The sequence below is a fragment of the Aethalodelphis obliquidens genome, unplaced genomic scaffold (genome assembly GCF_003676395.1).
Source record: "Aethalodelphis obliquidens isolate GAN/ISIS:26980383/991018 unplaced genomic scaffold, ASM367639v1 scaffold23, whole genome shotgun sequence".
In the NCBI taxonomy this organism is placed as follows: domain Eukaryota; kingdom Metazoa; phylum Chordata; class Mammalia; order Artiodactyla; family Delphinidae; genus Aethalodelphis; species Aethalodelphis obliquidens.
This window is the reverse complement of record NW_020837967.1, coordinates 10,880,483-10,905,825: the sequence shown is the minus strand read 5'-3', so window position 1 is coordinate 10,905,825 and position 25,343 is coordinate 10,880,483. Positions and strand designations below refer to the sequence as shown.

The 25,343-nt window shown below is 35.5% G+C and overlaps 1 protein-coding gene across 5 annotated transcripts in view; it reads left to right on the top strand.

Moving 5' to 3' along the window:
- CCDC7 (coiled-coil domain containing 7) overlaps window positions 1-25,343 on the top strand; it is a 276,653-nt gene that overhangs the window by 79,477 nt on the left and 171,833 nt on the right. For all 5 annotated transcript variants that reach the window (XM_027121767.1, XM_027121770.1, XM_027121768.1 and 2 more), the window contains exons 15-16: window positions 11,810-11,875; window positions 13,841-14,062. In XM_027121767.1, coding sequence (XP_026977568.1) covers window positions 11,810-11,875; window positions 13,841-14,062 — 288 coding nt within the window. The remainder of the gene's footprint in view (window positions 1-11,809; window positions 11,876-13,840; window positions 14,063-25,343) is intronic.

Below are 25,343 nucleotides of genomic sequence, written 5' to 3'. Positions count from 1 at the left end.
TCATTTTGAAATGTCCCTGTCCCTTTTAGTCTAGTATGATGGTGTTTCTCTTAAAAACTGTTTTCCCTGTATGTTATTGTGGTGCATTCTTTTTTTTAAATTTATTTTATTGAAGTATAGTTGATTTACAGTGTTGTGTTAATTTCTGCTGTACAGAAAAGTGATTCAGTTATACATATATACATACATACACACTCATATATGTATATATATTATTTTTCATATTCTTTTCCATTATGGTTTATTACAGGGTATTGAATATAGTTCCCTGTGCTGTACAGTAGGACCTTGTTATTTATTCATTCTGTATATAATAGTTTGCATCTGCTAATCCCAGACTCCCATGGCATCCCTCCCCCACCCCTTGGCAACCACAAGTCTTTTCTGTATGTTTATAGTCTGTTTCTGTTTCGTAGATAAGTTCATTGGTGTCATATGTGTATTCTTTTACCCAAAAGTCAACATACATGATTCTTTCTAAGATAGATCTTATTTTACTTAAGCTGTTTTAGGCTTCTGCAGGACAGTACTCTCAAGATTATAAGTTCTTTTGTCTAATTAGGAGGATTTTTGAAGAATATTTAAATCTTTCTGAGATTTTAACAAAGGGTTTTATAGCACACCCTTGATTTGACTTTTACTCTGAAGCTACATTTCATTGTCAATACCATGGTTTTGATCTTTGTCCTAAAGTAATTTCTTTCTTTGAGAATTTTTTTTGAGAACGAGAGATAGTGTCCTGGACCCTCTATATATTTTCTAATTTTTGCTTTAGAATTGATCAGTTCTTTCTTTAACTCTTCTTTCTTTTTGCAGTACCTTATTATATATCCAACCCTAATATAAGCGAAACAGTTCTTTTATCTTTCTGGCTGGAAATTTCCTCAGCCACATCCACAAGTTTAGTAGGTATGTTTTTAAGCTTGCAAGTTACTCCAGCCCTGAGTTTTGTTAGTTGTTCTGTCACTGCGTAAAAGAGTTCCTTCCCCCCTTTCCAGCCCCCAGTATCAGTTTTCCAACCTCACTGCCTTTTATAGCCTCCACTAACAGATTGTTTGCCATTCCTCCATGCTTCACCTATAGCCTTCTTCCTACTTTTCTGGTATCCAACAATAGTGTCTTTACCACCCTTCAACTTCTGCTTACCTGCTGGACCCAAAGCCAGTGCTAAATGTTTTTAGTTTTTGTTGTTGCATCACCTTGCTTGCAGGTGTTTCTATTACTTCATATCAAACTACCCCCAAATTTAGTGAATTAAAACAGTAATGGTTTATTATTTCTCACAATTCGTGGGTTTGCTGCACTCAGCTGGGCAGTGTCTCTGTTTGATGTCATGTTGCTTAAGGTCTGTCAAGTGGCTGCATTCATGTGGGAGCTCAGCTAGAGCTAGAAATGTCCAAGATAGTTTTTCTCACATGTCTGTTGCCCTGTCATTCACTAGTCTAGCCCAAGCTTCTTTATATGGTGACTGGGAACCAAGCAGGCAAAAGCAAAAACAGTTAAGCTTGTTACAGGCTGGGATTATAAACCCTTGAAGTTTTTTCAGCTTATTCTGTAAGGAAGTCCTAGTCATTAGGCTAGTCCATATTCAGGGGGAGGAGTGGCATAGAGTAGGAGAAATTGTCTGCAGCCATTTATGGAAGTAATCCAACACAATATTCAATTTTTGTAAATGTTCTAATGACATAGTGCACATTTTCTATTGCTAGATATACCAGTCAGCTTTTCCTTAATAACAAATTACTCCAAAACTTAGTGATTTAAAATAGCAGATAGTCATTATTTCTCTTAGTGGCTGTATAGGTGTTCTCTCTGGGCAGGCATGGTATGTATGGAATCCCAGCTGGGGCATCTAGGACAGATAGGACCTCTTTTAGTCTTATCTTCCAGGAGGCCAGCCCTGGGTAGTCTACAGAAGGATTCTCAGTAGAAAGAGAACAAAACAAAGCTGGAAGACTTTCTTGAGGCCTAAACTCAGACCTCAGATAGTGCTATTTGCATTGCATCCTATTGGCCAAAGCAAGTCACAGGCTAGCCTGTTTTCAAGGGTGAAGAAATAGATTTCACCTTTGGGAGCTACTGCAGAGAATTTATGGCTATTTGTAGTCTACCACAGTGGGGTATATATTTTTTCCCTTTCTTTCTGTCCTCCTCTTATTTTCTCTCTGTACAAAATTCAATTACATCTAGGTTATTTTAATTCTCTGTACCTTTATTAGTTAGAGAATAGGCTGGACTGCTATATAAAGAGATCCTATATAATTCAATGGCTTAAACAAGATAGAATATTATTTTCCTCTCATTGAAAGTTTGGGTAAGTGGTTTCAGGTGGGTATAATAGTTTGATGTTTCTGGGACCCCGTCTCTCCACTTCTTGCTCTTATTTCTCATTGACGTCTAGAAATTTTTATTACATCTTAAATTTAAAAATTTATCTCAAGGAAGTTTTATTTACCTATTTATTTTATTATTGTTTATCTTTCTTCTTCTTTTTATCCCTCTGGAACTGATATTTGAATATTATAATTCCTAGGTCTGTTCTTTTATTTTTCCCCTTTCATTTCTCCTGAAGCAATTTGTATATGTATGTTTGTGGGTTTTTTTTTTTTTAATTATAGTTGATGTACAGTATTATGACAGTTTCAGGTGAGCTACATGGTGATTCCACATTTACATACATTATGAAATGATCACCATGATAAGTCTATTAACCACCTGTCCCCATACAAAGTTATTACAATGTTATTTACCATATTCCTTCAGTGTATGTAACATTCCCCATGGCTAATTTATTTTTTAACTTGAGGTTTGTATCTCTTGATACCCTTCACCTATTTCACTCCCCCCAACCTGGTAATCACCAATTTGTTCTTTGTATCCAAGTCTGTTTTCATTTCATTTTGTCTGTTTGTTTTGTTTTTTAGATGATAGTATAAGTGAGATCATACGGTATTTGTCTTTCTCTGTCTGACTTATTTCACTTAGCATAATACACTCTAGGTCCATCCATGTTGTTGCAAATGGCAAGATTCCATTTTTTATGGCTGAGTAATAGTCCATTGTGTATGTGTATATATGTGTGTGTGTTCATCTTGCATTTTCTTTATCCATTCATTTGTTGATGGACACTTAGTTTGCTTCCATATCTTGGCTATTGTAAATAATGCTGTAATGAACATAGGGGTGCATATATTATTTGAATTAGTGGATTTTTTTGGCAGGGTAAATACCTAGAAGTGAAAATACTGGATCATATGGCAGTTCTATTTTTAATTTTTTTGAGGAATCTTCCTACTGTTTTCCACAGTGGCTGTACCAATTTACATTCCCACCAACAGTGTATTAGGATTCCCTTTTCTTCACATCCTTGCCAACCCTTGTTATATATATATTTATTTATTTATTTTGGCTGCACTGTGCGGCATGTGGGATATTAGTTCCCCAACCAGGCATTGAACCTGTGCCCCTTGCAGTGGAAGTGTGGAGTCTTAACCACTGCACTGCCAGGGATGTCCCCAACCCTTGTTATTTCTTGTCTTTTTGATTATCATTCTGACAGGTATAAGGGAGTATCTCACTGTGGTTTTTGTGTGTATTTTCCAGATGATTAGTGATGTTGAGCATCTTTTCATGAACTGATTGGCTATCTGTATATCTTCTTTGGAAGAATGTCTTTTTAGGTACTCTGCCCATTTTTTTTATAGGTTGTTTGTCTTTTTGATATTGACTTGTATGAGTTCTTTGTGTATTTTGGATATTTACCCCTTATCCGATATATCATTTGCAAATATCTTCTCCCATTCAGTAGGTAGCCTTATTGTTTTGTTGATACCTTCACTGCGCAAAAGCTTTTTAGTTTGATGTAATTCCGTTTGTTTATTTTTGCTTTTGTTTCCCTTCCCTGAGGAGACATACACAAAAAATATGGCTAAGAGCAGTTTCAAAGAGGTTACTGTCTATGTTTTCTTCTAGAAGTTTTATGGTTTCAGGTCTTACATTTATGCCTTTAATCCATTTCAGGTGGATTTTTTGGTATATGGTGTGGAAAATAGTCCAGTTTGACTCTATTCCATGCAGCTGTCCAGTATTCCAAACACCAGTTATTGAAGAGGCAGTCTTTTCCTCATTGTATATTCTTGCTTCCTTTGTCATAGATTAATTGCCCATATAAGTGTGGGTTTAGTTTGGGGCTCTCTGTTCGGTTCCATTGATCTATGTGTCTGTTTTTGCTCCAGTACCATCTTGTTTTAATTAGTATAGCTTTGTAGTACAGTTTGAAATCAGGGGATGTGATACCTCCAGCTTATTCTTCTTTTCTCAAGATTGTTTTGGCTATTCAGGATCTTTTATGTTACCATAAAAATCTTAGAATTATTTGTTCTTATTTGTGAAAAATGCCATTGATATTTTGATAGAGATTACATTGAATCCATTGAATTCCTGGGGTGGTATGGTCATTTTAACAATATTAATTCTTCCAATCCACGAACACAGAATATTTCTCCATTTGTGGAAATTCTTCCATCATTCTTATAAATTTCAGGGTATGAGTCTTTTATATTTTTGGTTAGATTTATTCCTAGGTATTATATTCTTTTTGAAGCAATTGTAATTAACATTGTTTTCTTAAGTTCTCTTTCTGATAGCTTGTTATTCTATATACTGATTTTGTATCCTGCAACCTTAATAGTTTTTTTGGTGAAGTCTTTGGGGGTTTTTATAATAGTATTACATCATTTGCAAATAATGACAATTTTACTTCTTCCTTTACAATTTGGATTACTTTATTTTTCTTGCATAATTGCTCTAGCTAGGACTTCCAACACTATGTTGGATAATGTGGTGAGTATGGGCATCCTTGTCTTGTTCCTATCTTAGAGGAAAGGCTTTCAGCTTTTCACCATTGAGTATTATGTTATCTATATGTTTGTCGTATATAGCCTTTATTACATTGAGGTACATTCTCTCTATACCCACTTTGTTGAAATTTTTTATCAAAAATAAATGTTGAATTTTGTCAAGTGCTTTACTGCATCTATTTAGATGATTATGTAATATTTATTCCTTGTTTTTTTTTTAATGTGGTATATTACATTGATTGATTTTTGGATGTTAAACCATCCTAGCATCTCTGTTTGGAATCCCACTGAATCATGATGTATGATCCTTTTAACGTATTGTTGAATTTCATTTGCTAATATTTTGTAGAGAAATTTTGCATCTATGTTCATCAGTGATATTGACCTATAATTTTCTTTTTTGGAGTGTTTTTGCCTGGTTTTGGTATTGGGGTAATGCTGGCTTTGTAAAGTGCATTTGGAAATGTTCCCTCCTTCTCAATTTGTTGGAGTAGTTTGAGAAGGATATGTATTAACTCTTAAAACATTTGGTAGAATTCACCTGTGAAGCCATCACATTTGGAATTTTGTTGGGAGTTTTAGAATTTTTATTTCAATTTCATTATTATAAATTGGTTTATTCATATTTTCTATTTCTTTCTGATTCAGTCTTGGAAGATTGTATGTGTCTAGAAATTTTTTCTAGGTTGTCTAATTTGTTGGCATATAATTGTTCATACTGTTCTCTTATGGTTATTTGTATTTCTGTGGTGTCAATTATAATTTCTCCTCTTTAATTTCTCATTTTATTTATTTACACACTTTTTTTTCTTGATGATTCTGACAAAAGTTTTGTCTGTTTTGTTTTCTTTACAAAGAACCGCCTCTTAGTTTCATTGGTCTTTTATGGGTTTTTTTAGCTTCTATTTCATTTATTTCTGTACTGATAATTATTATTTCCTTCCTTCTACTAACTTTTGCTTTGTTTGTTCTTTTCCTAGTTCCTTTAAATATAAAGTTATATTGTTTATTTGTGATTTTTCTTGTTTCTTAAAGTAGGCCTGTATTGCTGTGAATTTCCCTTTTAGAACTGCTTCTGCTGTGTCCCATAGATTTTGGAAAGTTGTTTTTCATTTTTCTTATTTCCCCTTTGGTTTCTCCATTGGCACATTGGTTGTTGAAGTAGCATGTTGTTTAGTCTCCATGTGTTTGTGTTTTTATCCAGTTTTCTTCTTGTAATTAACTTCTGGTTACATACCACTGTGGTCAGAAAAAAATGCTTGGTATGCTTTCAGTCTGCTTACTTTTATCCAGACTTGTTTTGTGGCCTAATATGTGATCTATCCTGGAGAATGTTCCATGTGCACTTGGAAAGAATGTATGTTGTTTCTTTTGAATGGACTGTTCTGTATATATCTAGTAAGTTCATCTGATTGAATGTGTCATTTAAGGCCTGTGTTTCCTTATTGATTTTTGTCTGAATTTTCTATCCATTGATGTAAGTGGGGGTATTAAAGTCCCCTACTATTATTGTATTGCTGTTTATATCTCTCTTTATTTCTGTTAATATTTGCTTTATATATGTAGGTGCTCCTATGTTGCATGCATAAAGTTTACAAGTGTCATATTCTCTTGTTGGATTGATCTATTTTGTTAGTCTTTTTAAAAGTCTGCTTTGTCTGATGTAAGTATTGCTACCCAGCTATCTCTTTGTTTTCATTTGTATCATGTATCTTTTTCCATTCTTTCACTTCCATTTGGTAGGTTTGAGTGAGTCTCCTATAGACACATATATAATGTTTTTTTTAAAATCCATTCAGCCACCTTATACCTTTTGAATGGAGAGTTTAGTCCTTTTACATTTAAAGTAAATTTGACATATATGTACTTATTGCCATTTCGTTAATTGTTTTCTGGCTGTTTTTGTAGTTCTCTGTTCTTTTCTTCCTCTCTTTCTCTGTTCTCATGTGATTTGATTGTTTTCTTTAGTTTTAGTTTTTTTTCTCATTTTCTTTTGTTTATCCACTATAAGTTTTTTCTTTAAGGTTACCGTGAGGTTTTCATATAACATCCTATGTATATAACAGTCTCTTGTAAGTTGATAGTAAATTATGAGTTACATTCCAAAGCTTTATATTTTTTACTACCCCCCAAGGTTTTTATATTTTTTTCATGACACATTTTACATATTTTAATTCTATGTACCCCTTGACTATTGTATTTTAATTACTTTTACTACTTTTGTCTTTTATCCTTTGTACTTGCTTTATAAGTGAACCAACCATCCACTACCTTTATTATTTATTTACCTTTTCTGGTGAGATTTTTACTTTCATATTTTTTCTTACTATTAATTAGTTCCTTTTCTTTTTAGTTTAGAGAAGTTCCTTTAACATTTCTTCTAAGGCTGGTTTAATGGTGATAAACTTCTTTAGCATTTGATTGTGTGTAAAACTCTTAATCTCTCCTTCATTTCCTAATGATAACCTAGCCAGGTAGAGAATTCTTGGCTGGTTTCTTTTTCTCTTTCAGTACTTTGAATATGTCATTCCACTCCCTTTTGGCCTACAAAGTTTCTGCTGAAAAATCTTTTCATAGCCTTATGGGGTTTTCCTTGTACCTAATAAGTTGCTTTTCGCTTGCTGCTTTTAAGATTTCCTCTTTATCTTTAACTTGTACCATTTTAATTACAAAGTATAGCGGTGTGTTTCTCTTTGTGTTCATGTTATTTGGAATTCTCTTTGTTTTCTGGACCTGGATGTCTGTTTTCTTCCCCAGATTAGAGAATTTTTCAGCCATTATTTCTTCAAGTAATTTTTCTGGCCTTTTCTCCTTTTGGGGACCCCCATAAATGCAAATGTTATTTTGTTTAGTGTTGTCCTAGAGGTCCTTTAAGGTATCCTCACTTTTTAAAATTCTTTTTTCATTTTGCTGCTCTTTCTGGGTGTTTTCCATTGCTTTGTCTTCCTACTTGCTTATTTTTGCTTCTTTTTCATCCATTCTGATGTTGAACCCATCTAGCTTGTTTTTCAGTTCATTATAACTTCCTGTTTGGTATTTTCTTATATTTTTTGTCTCTTTGTTGAAGGTCTCACTATGCTCATTCATTCCTTTCCTGAAATTGGTGAGCTTTTTTATGATCATTACTTTAAAATCTTTTAGGTTGAAACTCTTTTAGGTTGGTCATCTCTGTTTTATTAAGGCCTTTTTCTGGGGATTCGCCTTGGTCTATAGTGTTGAACATATATTCCTCTGTCTCTTCATTTTGCCTGTCTCTCTGTGTTTGTCTATAGGTATTAGGGGAAGTAACTACCTCCTGCAGTCTTGAAGGAGTGGCCTTGTGTAGGAGCTGTTCTGCGTGGCCTAAAAGTGCAATCTTCCCTGACCACAGGAGTCAGGCACTTCATGGGCATCCCTCACAGTGGGCTGCATCCACCAGCTGTGATGCAACCAAGGCTTGAGTTTGAGTCACTTGCCCGTCCTGGTTGTAGCTAGGTCTCTGTGTGGGCTAGGTAGAGCTTGGGGCCCTTGCCTGGCCAAGTTGTGGCCTGTTTACTGCATGGGCAGAGCAGGGTTCAGAACGTTTACCCATCCTGGTTTTGTGGGGGGTGCTGTTTGATTAATTCTTGAAGTGTTTCTGTTATTGATGGTGTGCCATGCCCTGTCAGTGTTCCAAGGGGAGGAATCTGATTTAACACCTAGTTTAACACCTAGTTTCAGGTTGATTGGATGCTAGGCCCTCAGGTAGTAGCTTTTAAAGTGTGCAGATATATACTATGCTGTGGGGCCACAATTGTAATCCCTGCTGGTCTCCAGACCAGGAGATCTGGAGGTGTCCCCTGGGGAACATTTGCAAAAAGCTAAGCTCCTGATGAGTATATAAGCTCCTTTCTCGGGAGTCTTGTCAAGGGGTGAGGCCAAGGGGGTACACAAACCTGATGTGTCCCTGGTTACGTTTCCTGGGAGTGTGTCCTTAGCCTCCGAAAGTGTGGTAAACCTGAAGCCTGTCCCTCAGGGTGAAGCTCCAGGCTGAGGGTGGTGGCCTGCCAATAACTGTCTCCAAGTTACAGTCCCATGGAACTCAGGAACACCAGCCCCATGGGCCACTGGGGCTAAGTGATCAGGGGGTTTCCCTTGTGTGGATTGTGTACTCCCACTGGCTTTAGCTGGGTAGCTGGAGAGTGTAGGGGGTGGGTCTTGCTCTCTTGCTTCAGGAAGGCAATGGGAAAATGACCTGACTGCCTGCCCACAGGCTTTAGCAATGCAGCATTGAGAGTGCCTTGTCTGTGTGCATGCATTGGGTTTAGACCCTGACTTCTCAGTCTTGCCACCCTCAGCTTAGGGGGCAGGGGAGTGTTGAGTCAGCTTTAGGCTGGGAGAGGGAAAATACCATGACTGCTTGCACTCATCAGCCCCAGCCAGAGGAAGGGGGAGTATAGTAGTTGCCTGCATTTGCAGACTTTAGCTAGGTTGCAGGAAAATGCTGTGACCATTCGTTCCTGTCCATCCTAGGCAGGGAGTGGGGGAACATTGCAGCCTCTGGAGCTCTCTGGCTTCAGTAGTGCAGTGGGGTATTGCCATGATTGGCTCACCCCTGCATCCAAGCTGTAAGCCTGTGCTAGCAGATGAGGTGGGGAGTGCAATAATGGTGTCTGACAGTGCTTCTGTTTCTGGGGAGTGTTTCTGCTGTCCACCACCCCTCCAGCTGATGCTTTTAGATTTGAAAATGACTCCCCTTCACATATAATCATGACACTTTCCAGACCGCTGTTATTTCCCTGGGTCTCCAGGTGAGTGAGATCACATGTCAGCCCTTTGCGGGGAGGGGGTTCTCAGTTTTCTATAGCACTTTGGGACCATTGGATGTCAGCCCCATTGGTTTTCAAAGCAAGGCATTTCAGGGGTTCCTCTCTCTGGTGTAGATCCCAGGAGCCAGGGTGCTTGATATGGGAAGCATCCCTTGCTCCTCTGGGAAAAGTGCCTGTCTGGTGAGATCCCTCTCTAAAGTGTGCTGTCATGCTGGGGGTAGGGTTTCTGGTGAGAGTGTTTCTTTGCCTCTCCTACCTGTCTTGATATAGTCCCTTTTTATTCTTTGTTGTGGAGCACTTGTTTGGCTAGTTCTAAAGTTCTTTTCAGAGGGAACTGATCTGTATGTAGGTATATATTTGCTGATTCCATGGTAGGAGGTAAGTCCAGGCTCTTGCTGTGCCCCATCTTTAACCACCTTCCCTGTAAATTTTCTTTTCTTTTAAGAGTAAGTCTCATTTTCCTGTTTCTTCAGATTCAAATAATTCTTAATTGTATCTTGGATATTGTGAATGTCATGTTGTTGAAGCTCTGGATTCTGCTATATTCTTCTTATGATTGGTACTATTTTTGTTTATTTATTTTGCTTTAATTTATTATTAACATGATTGGGTACAAAATGAAAATTCTGTATTTAGGCAGCAGCTTAAATCACATTTAATTTCTTATAGCTTTTGCTAGGCTGTTTAGAATCTTCCTTATGCATATATGCTTAAGGGGTCAGGGGTAGATTTGTGTAGTTTGTACAAATGGTTTGGGGCGCCCTGTCTCCAGCTCCCTTCTTTGTGTGATTTCCCCTAACCTTTCCAGTGGCTGTGGTTGCCCTGAACTCTGTACCCTGGTTTGTAAGGTCTAAAAACTCAGGTTTGTTTGTTTGTTTGTTTTAATTAGCTATTAGGGTTCTGCCTGGCTCAGTGGGTTTGCCCTCAGATTAGAAGCTGGAAAACAAGGATCTTATGTAGGACTTTTCCCTTCTTCCAAGTGTCAGCTTCTCTCAAGAATCTACCTACTCTTGTTTGCTCTCTAGTGTTGATATTTGTATTTTGTTTAGAGTTTGTGGTTGTTATGTGTGGCAGGGTTTGTCCAGTAGGAACTTGCTCTGCTATACCAGAATCAAAACCGGGGACTTTTTTTTTTTTAACTTTTTATTTTATATTGGAGTATAGTTGATTAACAACATTGTGTTAATTTCAGGTGTACAACAAAGTGATTCAGCTACATATACATGTATCTATTCTTCAAATTCTTTTCCCAATTAGGTTGTTACAGAATATTGAGCAGAGTTCCCTGTGCTAGTTCCTTATTGGTTATCCATTTTAAATATAGCAGTGTGTACATGTCAATTCCAAACTCCCTAACTATCCCTTCCACCCACCCTTCCCTCATAGTAACCATAAGTTCGTTCTCTAAGTCTGTGAGCCTGTTTCTGTTTTGTAAATAAGTTCATTTGTATCACTTTTTTTTTTTTGCAAATGATGTGACAAGTGATTAATCTCCATAATTTACAAACAGCTCATGTGGCTTAATATCATCAAAACAAACAACCCAATCAAAAAATGCGCAGAAAACCTAAATAGACATTTCTCCAAAGAAGGCATACAGATGGCCAAGAGACACATGAAAAGATGTTCAACATCGCTAATTATTAGAGAAATGCATCAAAACTACAATGAGATATCATCTCACACCAGTCCGAATGGCTATCATCAAAAAAAAAGGAAAGAAAGAAACTGGGGATTTTAGATATGGTTCCTCAAACTGTCTTCCATCTGATGGAGAATTCTTGAGATTTTCCATGCATAGTAGAATCTACTCGTTCTCACAAAATCAGAACTATATTTCTTTTGTGTTAAGAGTAGAGTTGCTTCTTTTCTTAAAATTTGAAATATTTGTATTTAAATATTTCAGGCCTTGAGAAAAGGAGTAATGAAATGTTTACTGTAGTTATAATTTCGTAGATTCAAGGTCACTTTTCCTATGGAAAATCAATAGGAAGCTATAGCTACAGAAGTTATCCACCATTCTGCCTGAGAAGTGTGCAGTAAATGTTTATGCTCAAATCATCATCTTGGCTATCTATGCACTTTAGAAAGGTAATAATTATGATAATAAATTAATAAAAACAAAAATACCAATGAATACTTTCCCCCCATATTACATCCTAGGAAGTAGCACATGCTCTGAAAATTGAGAACAGAGTTCTTCGGGAACAACTGAAACAAGCTTTACAGGTAAAAAGATATCATGTTCCTTTGAAATTGTTAACAAGGGAAGAAAATATCTATAAACAACTTTTTAAATGAATAATTTTAACTTTGTAAACTAATAGGTCTATAGTATTATTTTGCCATTTTATGCAATGGAAATATATTAATAAAATTTAGTATGTATTCTTTCCAAAACAGTAAGCTAGAAAGAAAATTGATATACAAGCTTAAAGCAATTTATTTCTAGATACAAATGGGTTTTTTTGAAATTAGCATAATTATTATAGGATATATTGAGATAAGAAACTGGTGATTTCACAGAAGAACAATTAAGGAGGATTTGCTCATCCAAAAATCAATATAAAATATAAAAACACAATAACTAAAGCAGTGTGGTTCTGGATTTGGTACTGAATGAAAAGTCCAGAAACAGATTCAAATGAATATAGTAATTTTATAGTTTATAGTTTTAGTTATTAAAATTTTTTCATAGAAGGATAAAATAGTCACAAAAGTAAACTACTGTGAAAACATTGTTGGGTTTCTAGTTAATGTAATACACTAAAATAAGTTGCAGATTGGTTTAAGATCCAAAAGTAATAAATGAACTATTAATATATTGGAAGAAACACTGAGTAACAGTTACATGTCTTGGCTAGAACAAGGCTTCCTAAGCATTATACCATAAAGGAATATGTTAATATATTTGGCTATATATAAAATAAAACTTTTTATGGTTAAAAAATTCATGAGATATAAAGGTAAATGGAAAATCTTTACAAAATGTTTTATATCAAGATCTTTTACAAATCTACAGGAAATATGGATATTCTTCCTCCTAAATAGACAAAGGACACAAATAGGCAAGTCATAATTGAGAAACACACATGGTCAATAAATGCATACAAATATATTCATCCTTACTAGTTATCAAATAAATGCATTTTAAAATAGCAGAGGGATACATATTTTTTACCTACCATTTTGTTAAAAATTTAAGGAACAGAAATAACCAATATTTGTGGATTTATGCTGCAGTGAGCAGTCTTTCACATACTTCTATTGTCAGTATGGATTGATACTTTTCTGGAAGAAAATACATAACAAAAGTCTTGGAAAGACAAAGTCTTTACAGTGAACCATCCCACTTCTAAAAATTTATTGTAAAAAAGAAAAAATGTACAAAGATTTTGTACAAGTATGTAGAATAGAAAAATTTTAATAGCAGTTTTTTAAAAATTACCAATACGTCCACTGATAAGAAATTTGCTAAATTAATTAAGGTATATTATTAAAATATATTTCTGTTAGCTATTCTGATTTGGATGTATATTTATCATCATGAAAACATACCTTATGACGTTATTTAATGAAAAGAGCATATTATGCCTCTATGTATAGTATGATCCAATCTAGATAAAAGTTTAAAAATACATATACACATATGCACTAGCTATAATTAGAAATACTTAAAAAGAGTATATATCAACATGTTAACAGTGAGCTTTCTGTTTGTGGTGAGACTGTGAACTTTTTTCTTTCTTTCATACAAATAACTTTTGTTAATATTAAAAGTGACATTAAAAAATTTATTTTAGAAGAAATAAATTACTTTTCACATTTTCTTTTATTATTTGACATTACAGATCTTAATTATCTTGGGTACATTCTATGTATAATGTATGCATTTTATTAACTTTTATTGTACCTGTATTATAATTAGAGCCTTAAAAAACAGTGGCCAGTAGAACCTCTTGCATATGAAAATAGCCCTTTAAGTAGAAGAGATTTCTTCATAGTTTTTAATTTTAATTTGGATCTGTTAAACTATGGATTATACCAGTGGTTTAACTTAGTTTCCTCTAACTCTGTAAAAATAAAATTAAGAACCAGTGTGGCCATGAATATATGAAGATTCCTGAAAGTTGTCATGTTGGCAGGAAAATGTCATAGAAATAATGCTTGACAAAGTTACTTTTTTAAAAACAGGAAGCTGAAAGAGCTAAGGAGCAACTTGCCTATTTCCAAAATCAAGAAATGGAGTTACTTAAAAGTGAGGGAAAGACCAAGACAACAGCAGAAATGGGTATTGATAAAATAAAAGTTAAAGGTGAAGATTCAAAATATATACCATTGGAGAAAGACACAAGAAAAACACTAGTGGCAGATTCAGGTGGACAAAAAGAAAATGATAAAATTAAACATCCACAGGTAAGGAAATAACCAAAACAGTAATAAGTGTTGTGAGAAGTTTAACCTTTTATATTATTATTTACTTCACTTGTATATTATTATTATTATTATTTTGCGGTACGCGGGCCTCTCACTGTTGTGGCCTCTCCCGTTGCAGAGCAACAGGCTCTGGATGCGCAGGCCCAGCAGCCATGGCTCACGGGCCCAGCCGCTCCGCGGCATGTGGGATCTTCCCGGACCTGGGCACGAACCCGTGTCCCCTGCATCGGCAGGCGGACTCTCAACCACTGCGCCACCAGGGAAGCCCTGTATATTATTTTAAAATTTTTTCTATGTACTATCTTTTGCTTGGAATTTTGCCTTTTGCTTTTTGGTTATATCAGTTCATTATTATCTGGAATTTGAATCTATAAATTAACTGTGTATTGATTTTTGTGGGTTTTTGGTAATCCAGATGTTTCCTTTTTTGTTCAGGACAGTTGATCCAATACAGACTTGTCAGATATAAAATAATGTTTTATCTTTAAAAATTTTTTATTGAGGTATAATTGACATACATTATATTATTTTCAGGTATACAATATGATGATTCAGTATTTACATATATTGTGACTCGATCACCACAAGTCTAGGTAACATGTATCACTATACATAATTACAGAACTTTTTTTCTTGTAATGAGAACTTTCAACATTTACTCTGTTAGCAACTTTCAAATATTCAGTGTAGTAGTATTAACTGTCGTCACTATGCTGTACATTACATCCCCTAGACTTGTTTATTTTATAAGTGGAAGTTTGTACCTTTTGACTCCCTTCACCCATTTTGCCCAGCCACCCCCCTCACCCCCAGTTCCTGCCTCTGGCAACTACCAATCTGTTCTCTGTATCTATGCGCTTAGTTTTTGTTTTATTTTGTGTTAGATTCCACATGTAAGTGAGGTCATATGGTATTTGTTTTTCCCTGTCTGACTTATTTGACTTAGCATAATCCTCTCAAGGTCCATCCATGTTGTCACAAATGGCAAGGTTTCATTGTTTTTCATGGCTGAATAATACTTTACTGTGTATGTGTGCGCGTGTGCGCATGCACTTATGTATGTGTGTGTGTATATATATATATAATATTTTCTTTATCTGTTCACCCAACAGTGGACACATAGGCTGTTCCCATACCTTGGCTAATGTAAATAATGCTGCATTAAACATGGGACTGCATATATCTTCTCCAGTTAGTGTTGTCATTTACTTTGGAAAAATATCCAGAAGTGGATATTTCCTGGATCATCTGGTAGTTGTATTTTTAGTTTTTCTGAGGAAACTCCATACTCTTTTCCATAGTGGCTGCACCAATTTACATTCCCACCAACAGTGCACAAGGGTTTCCTTTTACCTATTCTCACCAACACTTTGTTATTTCTTGTCTTTATGCCAATAGCAATTCTGACAGGTGTGAGGTGATGTCTCATTGTGGTTTGGATTTGCATTTCCCTGTTGATTAGTGATTTCGAACATCTTTTCATGTACCTATTGGCCATATGTATGTCTTCTTTGGAAAAATGTCTGTTCAGATCATCTGCTCATTTTTTACTCAGATTGATACTATTTTTTTTTTTGCAATTGAGTTTTATGAGTTCTTTATGTATTTTGGATATTAACCCTTTATTAGATATATGATTTTCTCCCATTTAGTAGGTTGCCATTTCATTATGTTGATGGTTTCCTTTGCTCTGCAGAAGCTTTTTCGTTTGATGTAGTTCCACTTGTTTATTTTTGCTTTTGATGTCTTGCTTTTGGTGTCAAACCCCCCAAATTCAATAAGACCTATGTCAAGGAACTTATCATCTATGTTTCTTTTAGATGTTTTATAATTTCATGTCTTACATTCAAGTCTTTAATTCGTTTGGAGTTAATTTTTTTGTATGGTGTAAGAAAGTGGTCCAGTTTCATTCTTTGCATGTGGTTTTCCAGTTTCCCAACACCATTCATCAAAGAGACTGTCCTTTCTCCGTTGTATATTCTTGGCTCCTTCATCATAAATTGATTGACCATATATGTGTGGGTTTATTTCTGGGCTCTCTACTCTGTTCCATTGATCGATGTCTGTTTTTCCTCCCATATCATACTGTTTTGATTTCCATAGCTTTGTAATATCGTTTGAAGTCAGGGCACATGATGCCTCGAGCTTTGTTCTTCTTTCTCAAGATTGCTTTGACTATTCAGGATCTTTTATGGTTCCATACAAATTTCAGGATTGTTTGTTCTATTTCTGTGAATATGCCATTCGAAATTTGATAAGGAATGCCTCAAACCTGATGATTGTTTTCAGTATTATGGACATTTTAACAATATTAATTCTTCCAATCCATGAGCATGGAATATCTTTCCACTTATTTGTGTCTTGTGCCATCAAGGACATATAGTTTTCAGTGTACAGGTCTTTCACTTCCTTTGTTAAATTTATTCCTAGCTATTTTATTCGTTTTGATGCAATTGTAAGTGGCATTGTTTTCTTAAGTTCTCTTTTGGATAGTTCATTTTTATTGTATAGGAATGCAATAGATTTTTGTTAATCAGTTTTGTATCCTGCAACTTTATATTTCTAACAGTTTTTTGGTAGTCTTTAGGGTTTTCTCTATCATGTCATCTGCAAATAGTGACAGATTTATTTTCTCCTTTCCAATGTAGATGCCTTTTATTATTATTATTTTGCCAAATTGCTGTGACTAGGACTTCCAATAATATGTTTGCTAAAAGTGGCAGGAGTGGGCATCCTTTTCTTCTTCCTGATCTTAGAGGAATTGGTTTCAGCTTTTCATCTTTGAGTATTACATTATCTGTGAGTTTGTTATACATGGCCTATTTTTTGTTGAGTACGTTTCCTCTATACCCACTTTGTTGAGAGTTTTTGTCATAAATAAATGTTGAATTTTGTGAAATGTTTTTTTCTTTTACAGCTATTGAGATGATCATACAACATTTATTCTTCATTTTGTTAATGTGGTATATCACATTGATTGATTTGTAGATATTGAACCATTTCTGCAGCCCTGATAGAAATCCCTCTTGCTCGTGATGTATGATCCTTTTAATAGATTGTTGTATCAGTTTGCTAACATTTTGTTGAGGATTTTTGCATCTATGTTATTAAGGGTTGTTTGTCTGTAATTTTCTTCTCTTGTGGTGACCTTGTCTGGTTTTGGTATCAGAGTAATGCTGGTCTTGTAAAATGAGTTTGGAAATATTTCCTCCTCTTCTGTTGTTTGGACGAGTTTGAGAAAGATTGGTGTTTATCCTTCTGTGGATATTTGATGGAATTCACCAGGGAAGTGTCCTGGTCCTGGACCTTTGTTTAAGGAGTTTTATGTATTTATTTTCTTAAACATCTTTATTGGAGTATAATGCTTTACAGTGGTGTGTTAGTTTCTGCTGTATAACAAAGTGAATCAACTATGTGCATACATATATCCCAATATCTCCTCCCTCTTGCGTCTCCCTCCCACCCTCCCTATCCCACCCCTCTAGGTGGACACAAAGCACCGAGCTGATCTCCCTGTGCTATGCGGCTGCTTCCCACTAGCTATCTGTTTTACATTTGGTAGTGTATATATGTCCATGCCACTCTCTCATTTCGTCTCAGCTTACCTTTCCCCCTCCCTGTGTCCTCAAGTCCATCCTCTATGTCTGCATCTTTATTCCTGCATCTTTACTGTAGACAGTTTCTCTGCTTTCAGTAAAAGTATCTGGATTTGAAGAAATCACTGTGAACAAACACTGGAAAATCTGATAGGTTCCAGGGAAAATGATCATTAGCTTTATAAATGTACTGAATATGAGGTTAAACTTAGTAGCAAGAACCCACAAGGCTATTTTCTTTTTTATACTGTTACTTGTATGTATTTATTGTAACAGCATGTATTCTCTGTAGAACATTTAAAATATTCAGAAAATAACAAGGAAAGAATAAATATCCCTAACAATGCCAATTTCCAGAGATAATAAATAAAATTATGGATTCATTATCCTTAATAGTAGTAATCAGACTGTTCAATTTTTCTTTCTTCATGATTCAGTCTTAGAAGGTTGTATATTGTAGGAATTTATGAATTTATTCTTGATTGTCCATACTATTGGTGTATAATTGTCATAGTAGTCCCTTTGGATCCTTTGTATCTCTGTGATATCAGTTGTCATGTTTCCTCTTTTATTTCTGATTTTATTTATTTGAGCCTTTTATCTTTTTTTCTTTGTGAGTCTAGCTAATTGTCATTTTTGTTTATCTTTTCAAAGAACCAGCTCTTGGTTTTATTGATTATTTTTTGGTCATTTCTTTAGACTCCATTTCATTATTTCCGATGTGATCTTTGTTATTTCCTTTCTTCTACGAAAGTTGGGCTTTGTTCTTCTTTTTCTCAGAGTGTAAATTTATGTTATTTATTTGAAATTTTTCTTATTTGTGAGTTAAGCATTTATTACTATGAACTTTTCTCTTAAAGCTGCTTTCATTGCATCCCCTATATTTCAGTATGTTGTATATCCATTTTCTTTTGTCTCAAGGTACTGTTTTAATTTTGGTTTTGATTTCCTTCTTGACCCATTGGTTGTTCAGTAGCATGTTGTTTCATCTTCACATATTTGTAAATTTTCCAGTTTTCTTCTTGTAATTTATTTCTATTTTCATAATATTGTGGTTGGAAAAGATACTTAATATGATTTTACTCTAATCCTAAATTTGTTAAAACTTGTTTTGTGGCCTAACATGTAATTTATCCTGGAGAATGTTCTGTGTGCACTTGAGAAGAATCTGTATCCTGTTTCTTTTGAACGTAATGTTCTATATATATCTGTTAAGTTAATCTGATCTAATATGTCATTTAAAGACAATCCTTTCTTATTGATTTTCAGTTTGAATGATCTATTCGTTGATGTAAGTGGGGTATTAAAGTCCCCTACTATTATTGTATTGCTATATATTTCTCCCTTTAGGTCAATTAATAGTTTATATATTTGTTGCTCCTATATTGCATGCATAATATTACATCCTCTTGTTGGGTTGACCCCTTTATCATTATGTAATACCCTTCTTTGTCTCTTATTATGGTTTCTGTTTCAAATTTTGTCTGATAGAAGTATAGCTACTCTAGCTTTCTTTTGGTTTCCACTTGCATGGAATATCCTTTTCCCATCCCTTCACTGTCTGTGCCTTATTTCTCTTTCTCTCTTCCCTTGTGGTTTGCTTTCTTTAGTGGTATGCTTAGATTCATGTCTTATCATCTTTTGTGTATCTACTATAGGTTTTTGCATGGTGGTTACCTTGAGGCTTTCATGTAACAAGTTATATTTATAACAGTCTATTTTAAGTTGATAACAACTTCAGTTTAAATACATTCTAAAGCCCTACATTTTTACTCTCCCCCTGCCATGTTTCATGTTTTGGATGTCACATTTTACATCTTTTTGTCTTGTGTATTTCTTAACTAGTTATTGTGGTTGCAGTTATTTTTACTGCTTTAGACTTCTGACTTTCACACTAACTTTATAAATGATGCATTCACTACGTTCACTATATATTTACCTTTGCCAGTGAGATTCACACTTTCACATGTTTTCTTGTTACTAATTAGCACCCTTTCTTTTTAGCTTAAAGAAGTCACTAAACATTTCTTGTTAGTCTTGTTTAGTGGTGATGAGCTCCTTTGGCTTTTGCTTGTCTGGAAAACTCTCTCTATTTCAATTCTGAACAAAGATGTTGCCAGGTAGAGTACTGGATGGGAATCTTTTTCTTTCAGCACTTGGAGTATATCACAACACTCTATTCTGGCCTGTGATGTTTCTGCTGAAAAATATGCTGACTCCTTTTTTTTTCTTTTTCGTTTGTTTTAATTTTTTGACCACACCATGCAGCATGCGGGATCTTAGTTCCCTGACCAGGGATCAAACCCGTATCCCCTGCAGTGGAAGCACGGAGTGGAGTCTTAACCACTGGACTGCCAGGGAAGTCCATATGCTGACTGTTTAATGGAGGTGCCCCGTTGCTTTTTTTTTTTCTTTCTTGCTGTTTTTAAAATTATCTCTTTGTCCTTAACTTTTGACATTTTAATTATAACGTGTCCTGGTGTGGATCTCTTTGAGTCCGGTTTATTTTGAATTCTCTGGCCTTCCTGGATCTGGATGTCTGTTTCTTTCCCCAGCTTAGGGAAGTTTTGTACCCATTATTTCCTCAAAAAAGCTTTCTGCTTTTTTTCTCTCCTTCTTCTGGGAATCTTATAATGTGACTGTTAGTCCACTTGATGTTGTCCTGTTAGTCCCTTAAGCTATCTTCACTTAAAAAATTTTTTTAAATTTTTGCTGCTCTGATTAGGTGGGTTCCTGTGCCCTGTCTGAGTTCTCTTATCCTTTCTGCTGCTTCATCTAGTCTGCTCTTGAACCCCTCTAGTGTATTTTTCAGTTAAGTTATTGTATTCTTTAGCTCTCTGGCTTCTATTTTTTAATTTTTATTTTTTTAATTTATTTTATTGAAGTATACAGTAAGTCCCTTACATACGAATGAGTTCTGTTCCAAAAGCATGTTCATGAATCCAGTTTGTTGGCATAAGTTCAGGAAAGTTAGCCTACGTACCCAACTAACACAATTGTCTATATAGTACTGTACTGTAATAGGTTTATAATACTTTTCATACAAGTGAAACATAAAAAACAAACACAAAAGTAAACATTTTTAATCTTATAGTACAGTGCCTTGAAAAGTACAGTAGAACAGTACAACAGCTGGCATCGAGTGAACAGGCAAAAAGAGTTATAGACTGGAGGAGGGAGTGGAGGTGGGAGATGGTAGAGCTGAAGGATCAGAAATAGGAGAGGGAGGGCAAGCTGCATTTTCACTCACGCCTGACGTTGATGACACAGGTTCTGGTTGCTTGCTGGATTCAAGTCTACCTATCCTCTTGAAAAACGGTTCCAGTGATGTCTAGTTAGTAGCTCTTTTTTTCTTGTCATAGATGACATGGTAGCTCTGGATTGCATTCTCAATGGCTGCTGCAATCTTCATGTGTACTGTTCTACATTCAGGTCCTATGCCTCAAAAACTAACATTGCTTCCTCAAATAAAGAAAATCCCCTTGCCATTTCCTGCATTGTGAATCTCTTCAGTTCTTCAGTACTTCTTCTTCTTGTCGCTCCACTCTCTCAATTATTTTCACTTTTGTTTCCATTATTATCGCTTGGTGCTTCTTAGCAGTACCAGCTACATCACCACTGCTTTTACACTTGCTTCCGGACATCCTGGGCTTGAAATAAAGATACTGTACTGCTGTACTCTGTATAGTACTGTACAATAAAGTACACAAAAGCACAACCACTTGTAGAGGATGCACGCATATGACAGTTTACACCAGACATGTGGACTAACTTACGTGATTGGACATGCAAACTCATGTTCACATCTTTGAAAGTTCGCAATTTGAAGGTTCATATGTAGGGGACTTACTGTAGTTGATTTACAATGTTTTGTTAATTTCTGCTGTACAGCACAGTGATTCGGTTATGTGTGTGTGCGTGCGTGCGTGTGTGTGTGTAGATATATATATACACACACACACACACGCACGCACACACACGCACATACATTCTTTTTCATATTCTTTTCCATTATATTTTATTACAGGATATTGAATATAGTTCCCTGGGCTATAAATTAGGAACTTGTGGTTTATCCATTCTGTATAATTTATCCCTCCCCTACCCTCTTTCCCCTCTGGTAACCATAAGTTTGTTTTCTGTGTCTGTGAGTCTGTTTCTGTTTTGTAGATAAGTTCATTTATGTCACATTTTAGATTCCACATATAAGTGATATCATATGGTATGTCTTTCTCTTTCTGACTTCACTTAGTGTGATAATCTCTAGGTCCATCCATGTTGTTGCAAATGGCATTATTTCATTCTTTTTTGTGGCTGAGTAATATTCCATTGTGCATATGTACCACATCTTCTTTATCCATTCAGCTGTCGATGGACATTTAGGTTGTTTCCATGTCTTGGCTATTGTGAATAGTGCTGCTGTGAACATAGGGGTGCATGTATCTCTTTGAATTATAATTTTGTCCGGATATGCACCCAGGAGTGTTTTGCTGGATCACATGGCAACTCTATTCTTAGTTTTTTGAGGAGCCTCCATACTGTTTTCCATAGTGGCTGCACCAGTATGCATTCCCACCAACAGTGTAGGAGGATTCCCTTTTCTCCACACCCTCTCCAGAATTTGTTATTTGTAGATATTTTTAATGATGGCCATTCTGACCAGTGTGAGGTGATACCTCATTGTAGTTTTGATTATCTTTCTCTAATAATTAGAGATGTTAGCTCTGTGACTTCTGTTTGGATTTTTCTTGGATTTTTCTTACATTTTCTTTCTCTTTGTTGAAGTTCCTACTGTGTTCCATTCTCCTTAGTTTGGTGAGCATATTATTATGACCATTACTTTGAACCCTTTCTCAGGTGTTACTTATCACTGTTTCATTAATGTTTTTTCTGTCTATTTAAAATTGAAGTATAGTTGATTTATAGTATTGTATTAGTTTCAGATGTACAACATAGTGATTTAATATTTTTATAGCTCATAATCCATTTAAAGTTATTACAAAACAATGGCTATATTTCCCTGTACTATACAGTGTATCCTTGTTGCTTATCTATTTTATACATAGTGGTTTGTATCTCTGAATGTTATTTTTGTTTGGATGGCCTTGTGTAAGGTGACCTTGTCGTTCAACCCTGCCTTAGGTCTGGGTTGTCTCTCAAACCTTTGTTGTTGTCCAAGCAGCCTATTTTAGTTGTAATAATTCTCAGTTATTGAGGGTGTTCCTAGACCAGTGTCTTAGAGGGGAGATCTCATTCCTAGATTCAGGCTGACTTGAAGTGAGACCCTCCGCTAATAGCTTTTAAAGGATGCAAATATGTACAGCCCCATGTGACTGCAAGTGTAAGCCCTGCTGGCCCCCAGAACTGGGCAAACTAGAGGTGTCCTGGGCAGCAGTCAAAAAACTGGGGCTCTAGACGAGTGTATGGGCTCCTTTCTGTGAGATACTGTTGCTGACCAGGGTCCTTGGACTCTTTAATGAATAGAAATTGATGAGGTCAGACAAGAAATTGAGGCAAGGCTTTATTGGGACTCATGCTGCAGCATGAGGGAGTAGAAACAAGTCCATGTGGTCTAATGTAGTGGTGGTCTAATGAGTAATCTAAGTCAGTGTTTCCGTATTGATTTTCTGTCTGGATCATCTGTCCATTTATATGAGTGGGATGTTAAAGTCCCCTACTGTTATTGTGTTACTGCCAATTTCTCTCTTTATGTTTATTAATATTTGCTTTATGTATTTAGGTGCTCCTATGTTGGGTGCATATATATTTACAATTGTTTTACCTTCTTGGATTGATCCCTTTATCATTATTTAATGCCCTTCTTTGTTTCTTGTTATAATCTCTAAGTCTATTTATTTTTGATATAAGTATTGTTACCCCAGCTTTCTTTTGCTTTCCATTTTACATGGCATACCTTTTTACATCCCCTCATTTTCAGTCTGTTGTATGTCTTAGATCTGAAGTGAGTCTCTTGTAGCCATATATATAGTTTTTGTATCCATTCAGTCAGTCTGTGTCTTTTGATTGGGGCATTTATTCTGTTTACATTTAGTGTGATTATTGATTAGTATGTTCTTATTGCCATTTTGTTAATTGTTTTGGATTTGTAGGTCTTTTTCCCCTTTCTTCTTTTGTTCTTTTGTGATTTGATGACAATCTTTAGTGTCATGTTTGGATTCTTTTCTCTTTGTGTGTGTGTCTATAATAGGTTTTTGGTTTGAGGTTACCATGAGATTTATATATAGGAATCTCTCAATATATATATGATTATTTCCAATTTCTGATTTCTTAATTTCAAACGAATTTTAACAACCCTGTGTTTTTACTTCCTTTCCCCCATGATTACTGTTTATGACATCATCTTTTACATCTGTTTGTTTTGTGTATCCCTTAAATGCTTATTGTGAATATAGATAATTTTACTACTTTTGTCTTTTAACCTTCCTACTAACTTTGTGTGTGGTTGATTTACTACCTTTACTGTATATTTGCCTTTATCAATGAGCTTTTTCCTTTTGTACTTTTTATGTTTCTAGTTGTTGTCTTTCCTTTTTCACATGGAGAAGTTCCCTTAACATTTCTCATAATGCTAGTTCGGTGATGCTGAACTCTTTGCTTTTACTTGGTTGTAAAACTTTTGCTCTCTCCATCAAATCTGAAAGAAAGCCTTGTGGGGTAGAGCATTTCTTGTTGTAGGTTTTCCCTTTCATCATTTAAAATATACCATGCCACTCCCATCTGGCCTATAGAGTTTCTGCTGAAAAGTTAGCTGATAGACTTACAGGAATTGCCTTGTACCTAACTTGTTGCTTCTCCCTTGCTTTTAATATTCTCTCTTCATCTTATATTTTCTCATTTTAATTACAGTGTGTCTTGGTATGGTCCTCTTTGGGATGATTGTGTTTGGGACTCTCTGTGCTTCCTGGACCTTGATGTGCATTTCCCTTCCCAGGCTAGGGAAGTTTTCAGCTATTATGCCTTCAATTATGTCCTTTGCCCCTTTTTCTCCCTTCTCCTTCAGGAATGCCTCTAATGCCAATGTTAATAGACTTGATGTTGTCTCAGAGGTCTTTTAAACTGTCTTGATTTCTTTTTTATTCTTTTTTCTTTTCATTATTCCTTTTCCAGCTCACTGTTCCATTTCTCTGTATCATTTAATCTCCTATTGATTCCTTGTAGTGTATTTTTCATTTTAGGTATTGTATTTTTCAGCTCTATTTGGTTCTTCTTTTTATCTTCTAACTTTGTTAAGCTTCTCACTGTGTTCATTCTTCTCCCAAGTTGTTTGATTATTTTCATGATTATTACCTTGAACTTTTTGTTGGGTAGATTGCCTATTTCCATTTAACTTAGTTCTTCCTCTGGGACTTTATCTTGTTCCTTCGTTTGGAACATGATCCTCTGTTGCCTCATGTTGCCTAGTTTTCTGTTTTTCTTTCTGTGTATCTTGGAGAAGGAGCCTTTTGTAGGAGACATCCTATGCGTCCCAGCAGCACACTCCCCTCTGGTCACCAGAGCTGTCTGTTCTAGGAGTGACCCCTATGTGGGCAGGCTGACTACCATGAGTAGTCTCCTAGGTGTGGCTGGGCCCTGGTCTGGTTGGTTGCCAGGCCTTGCCATGTGTGGAGGCTCTCAGCCATTGGTTGACAGGGCTGTGTCATGAG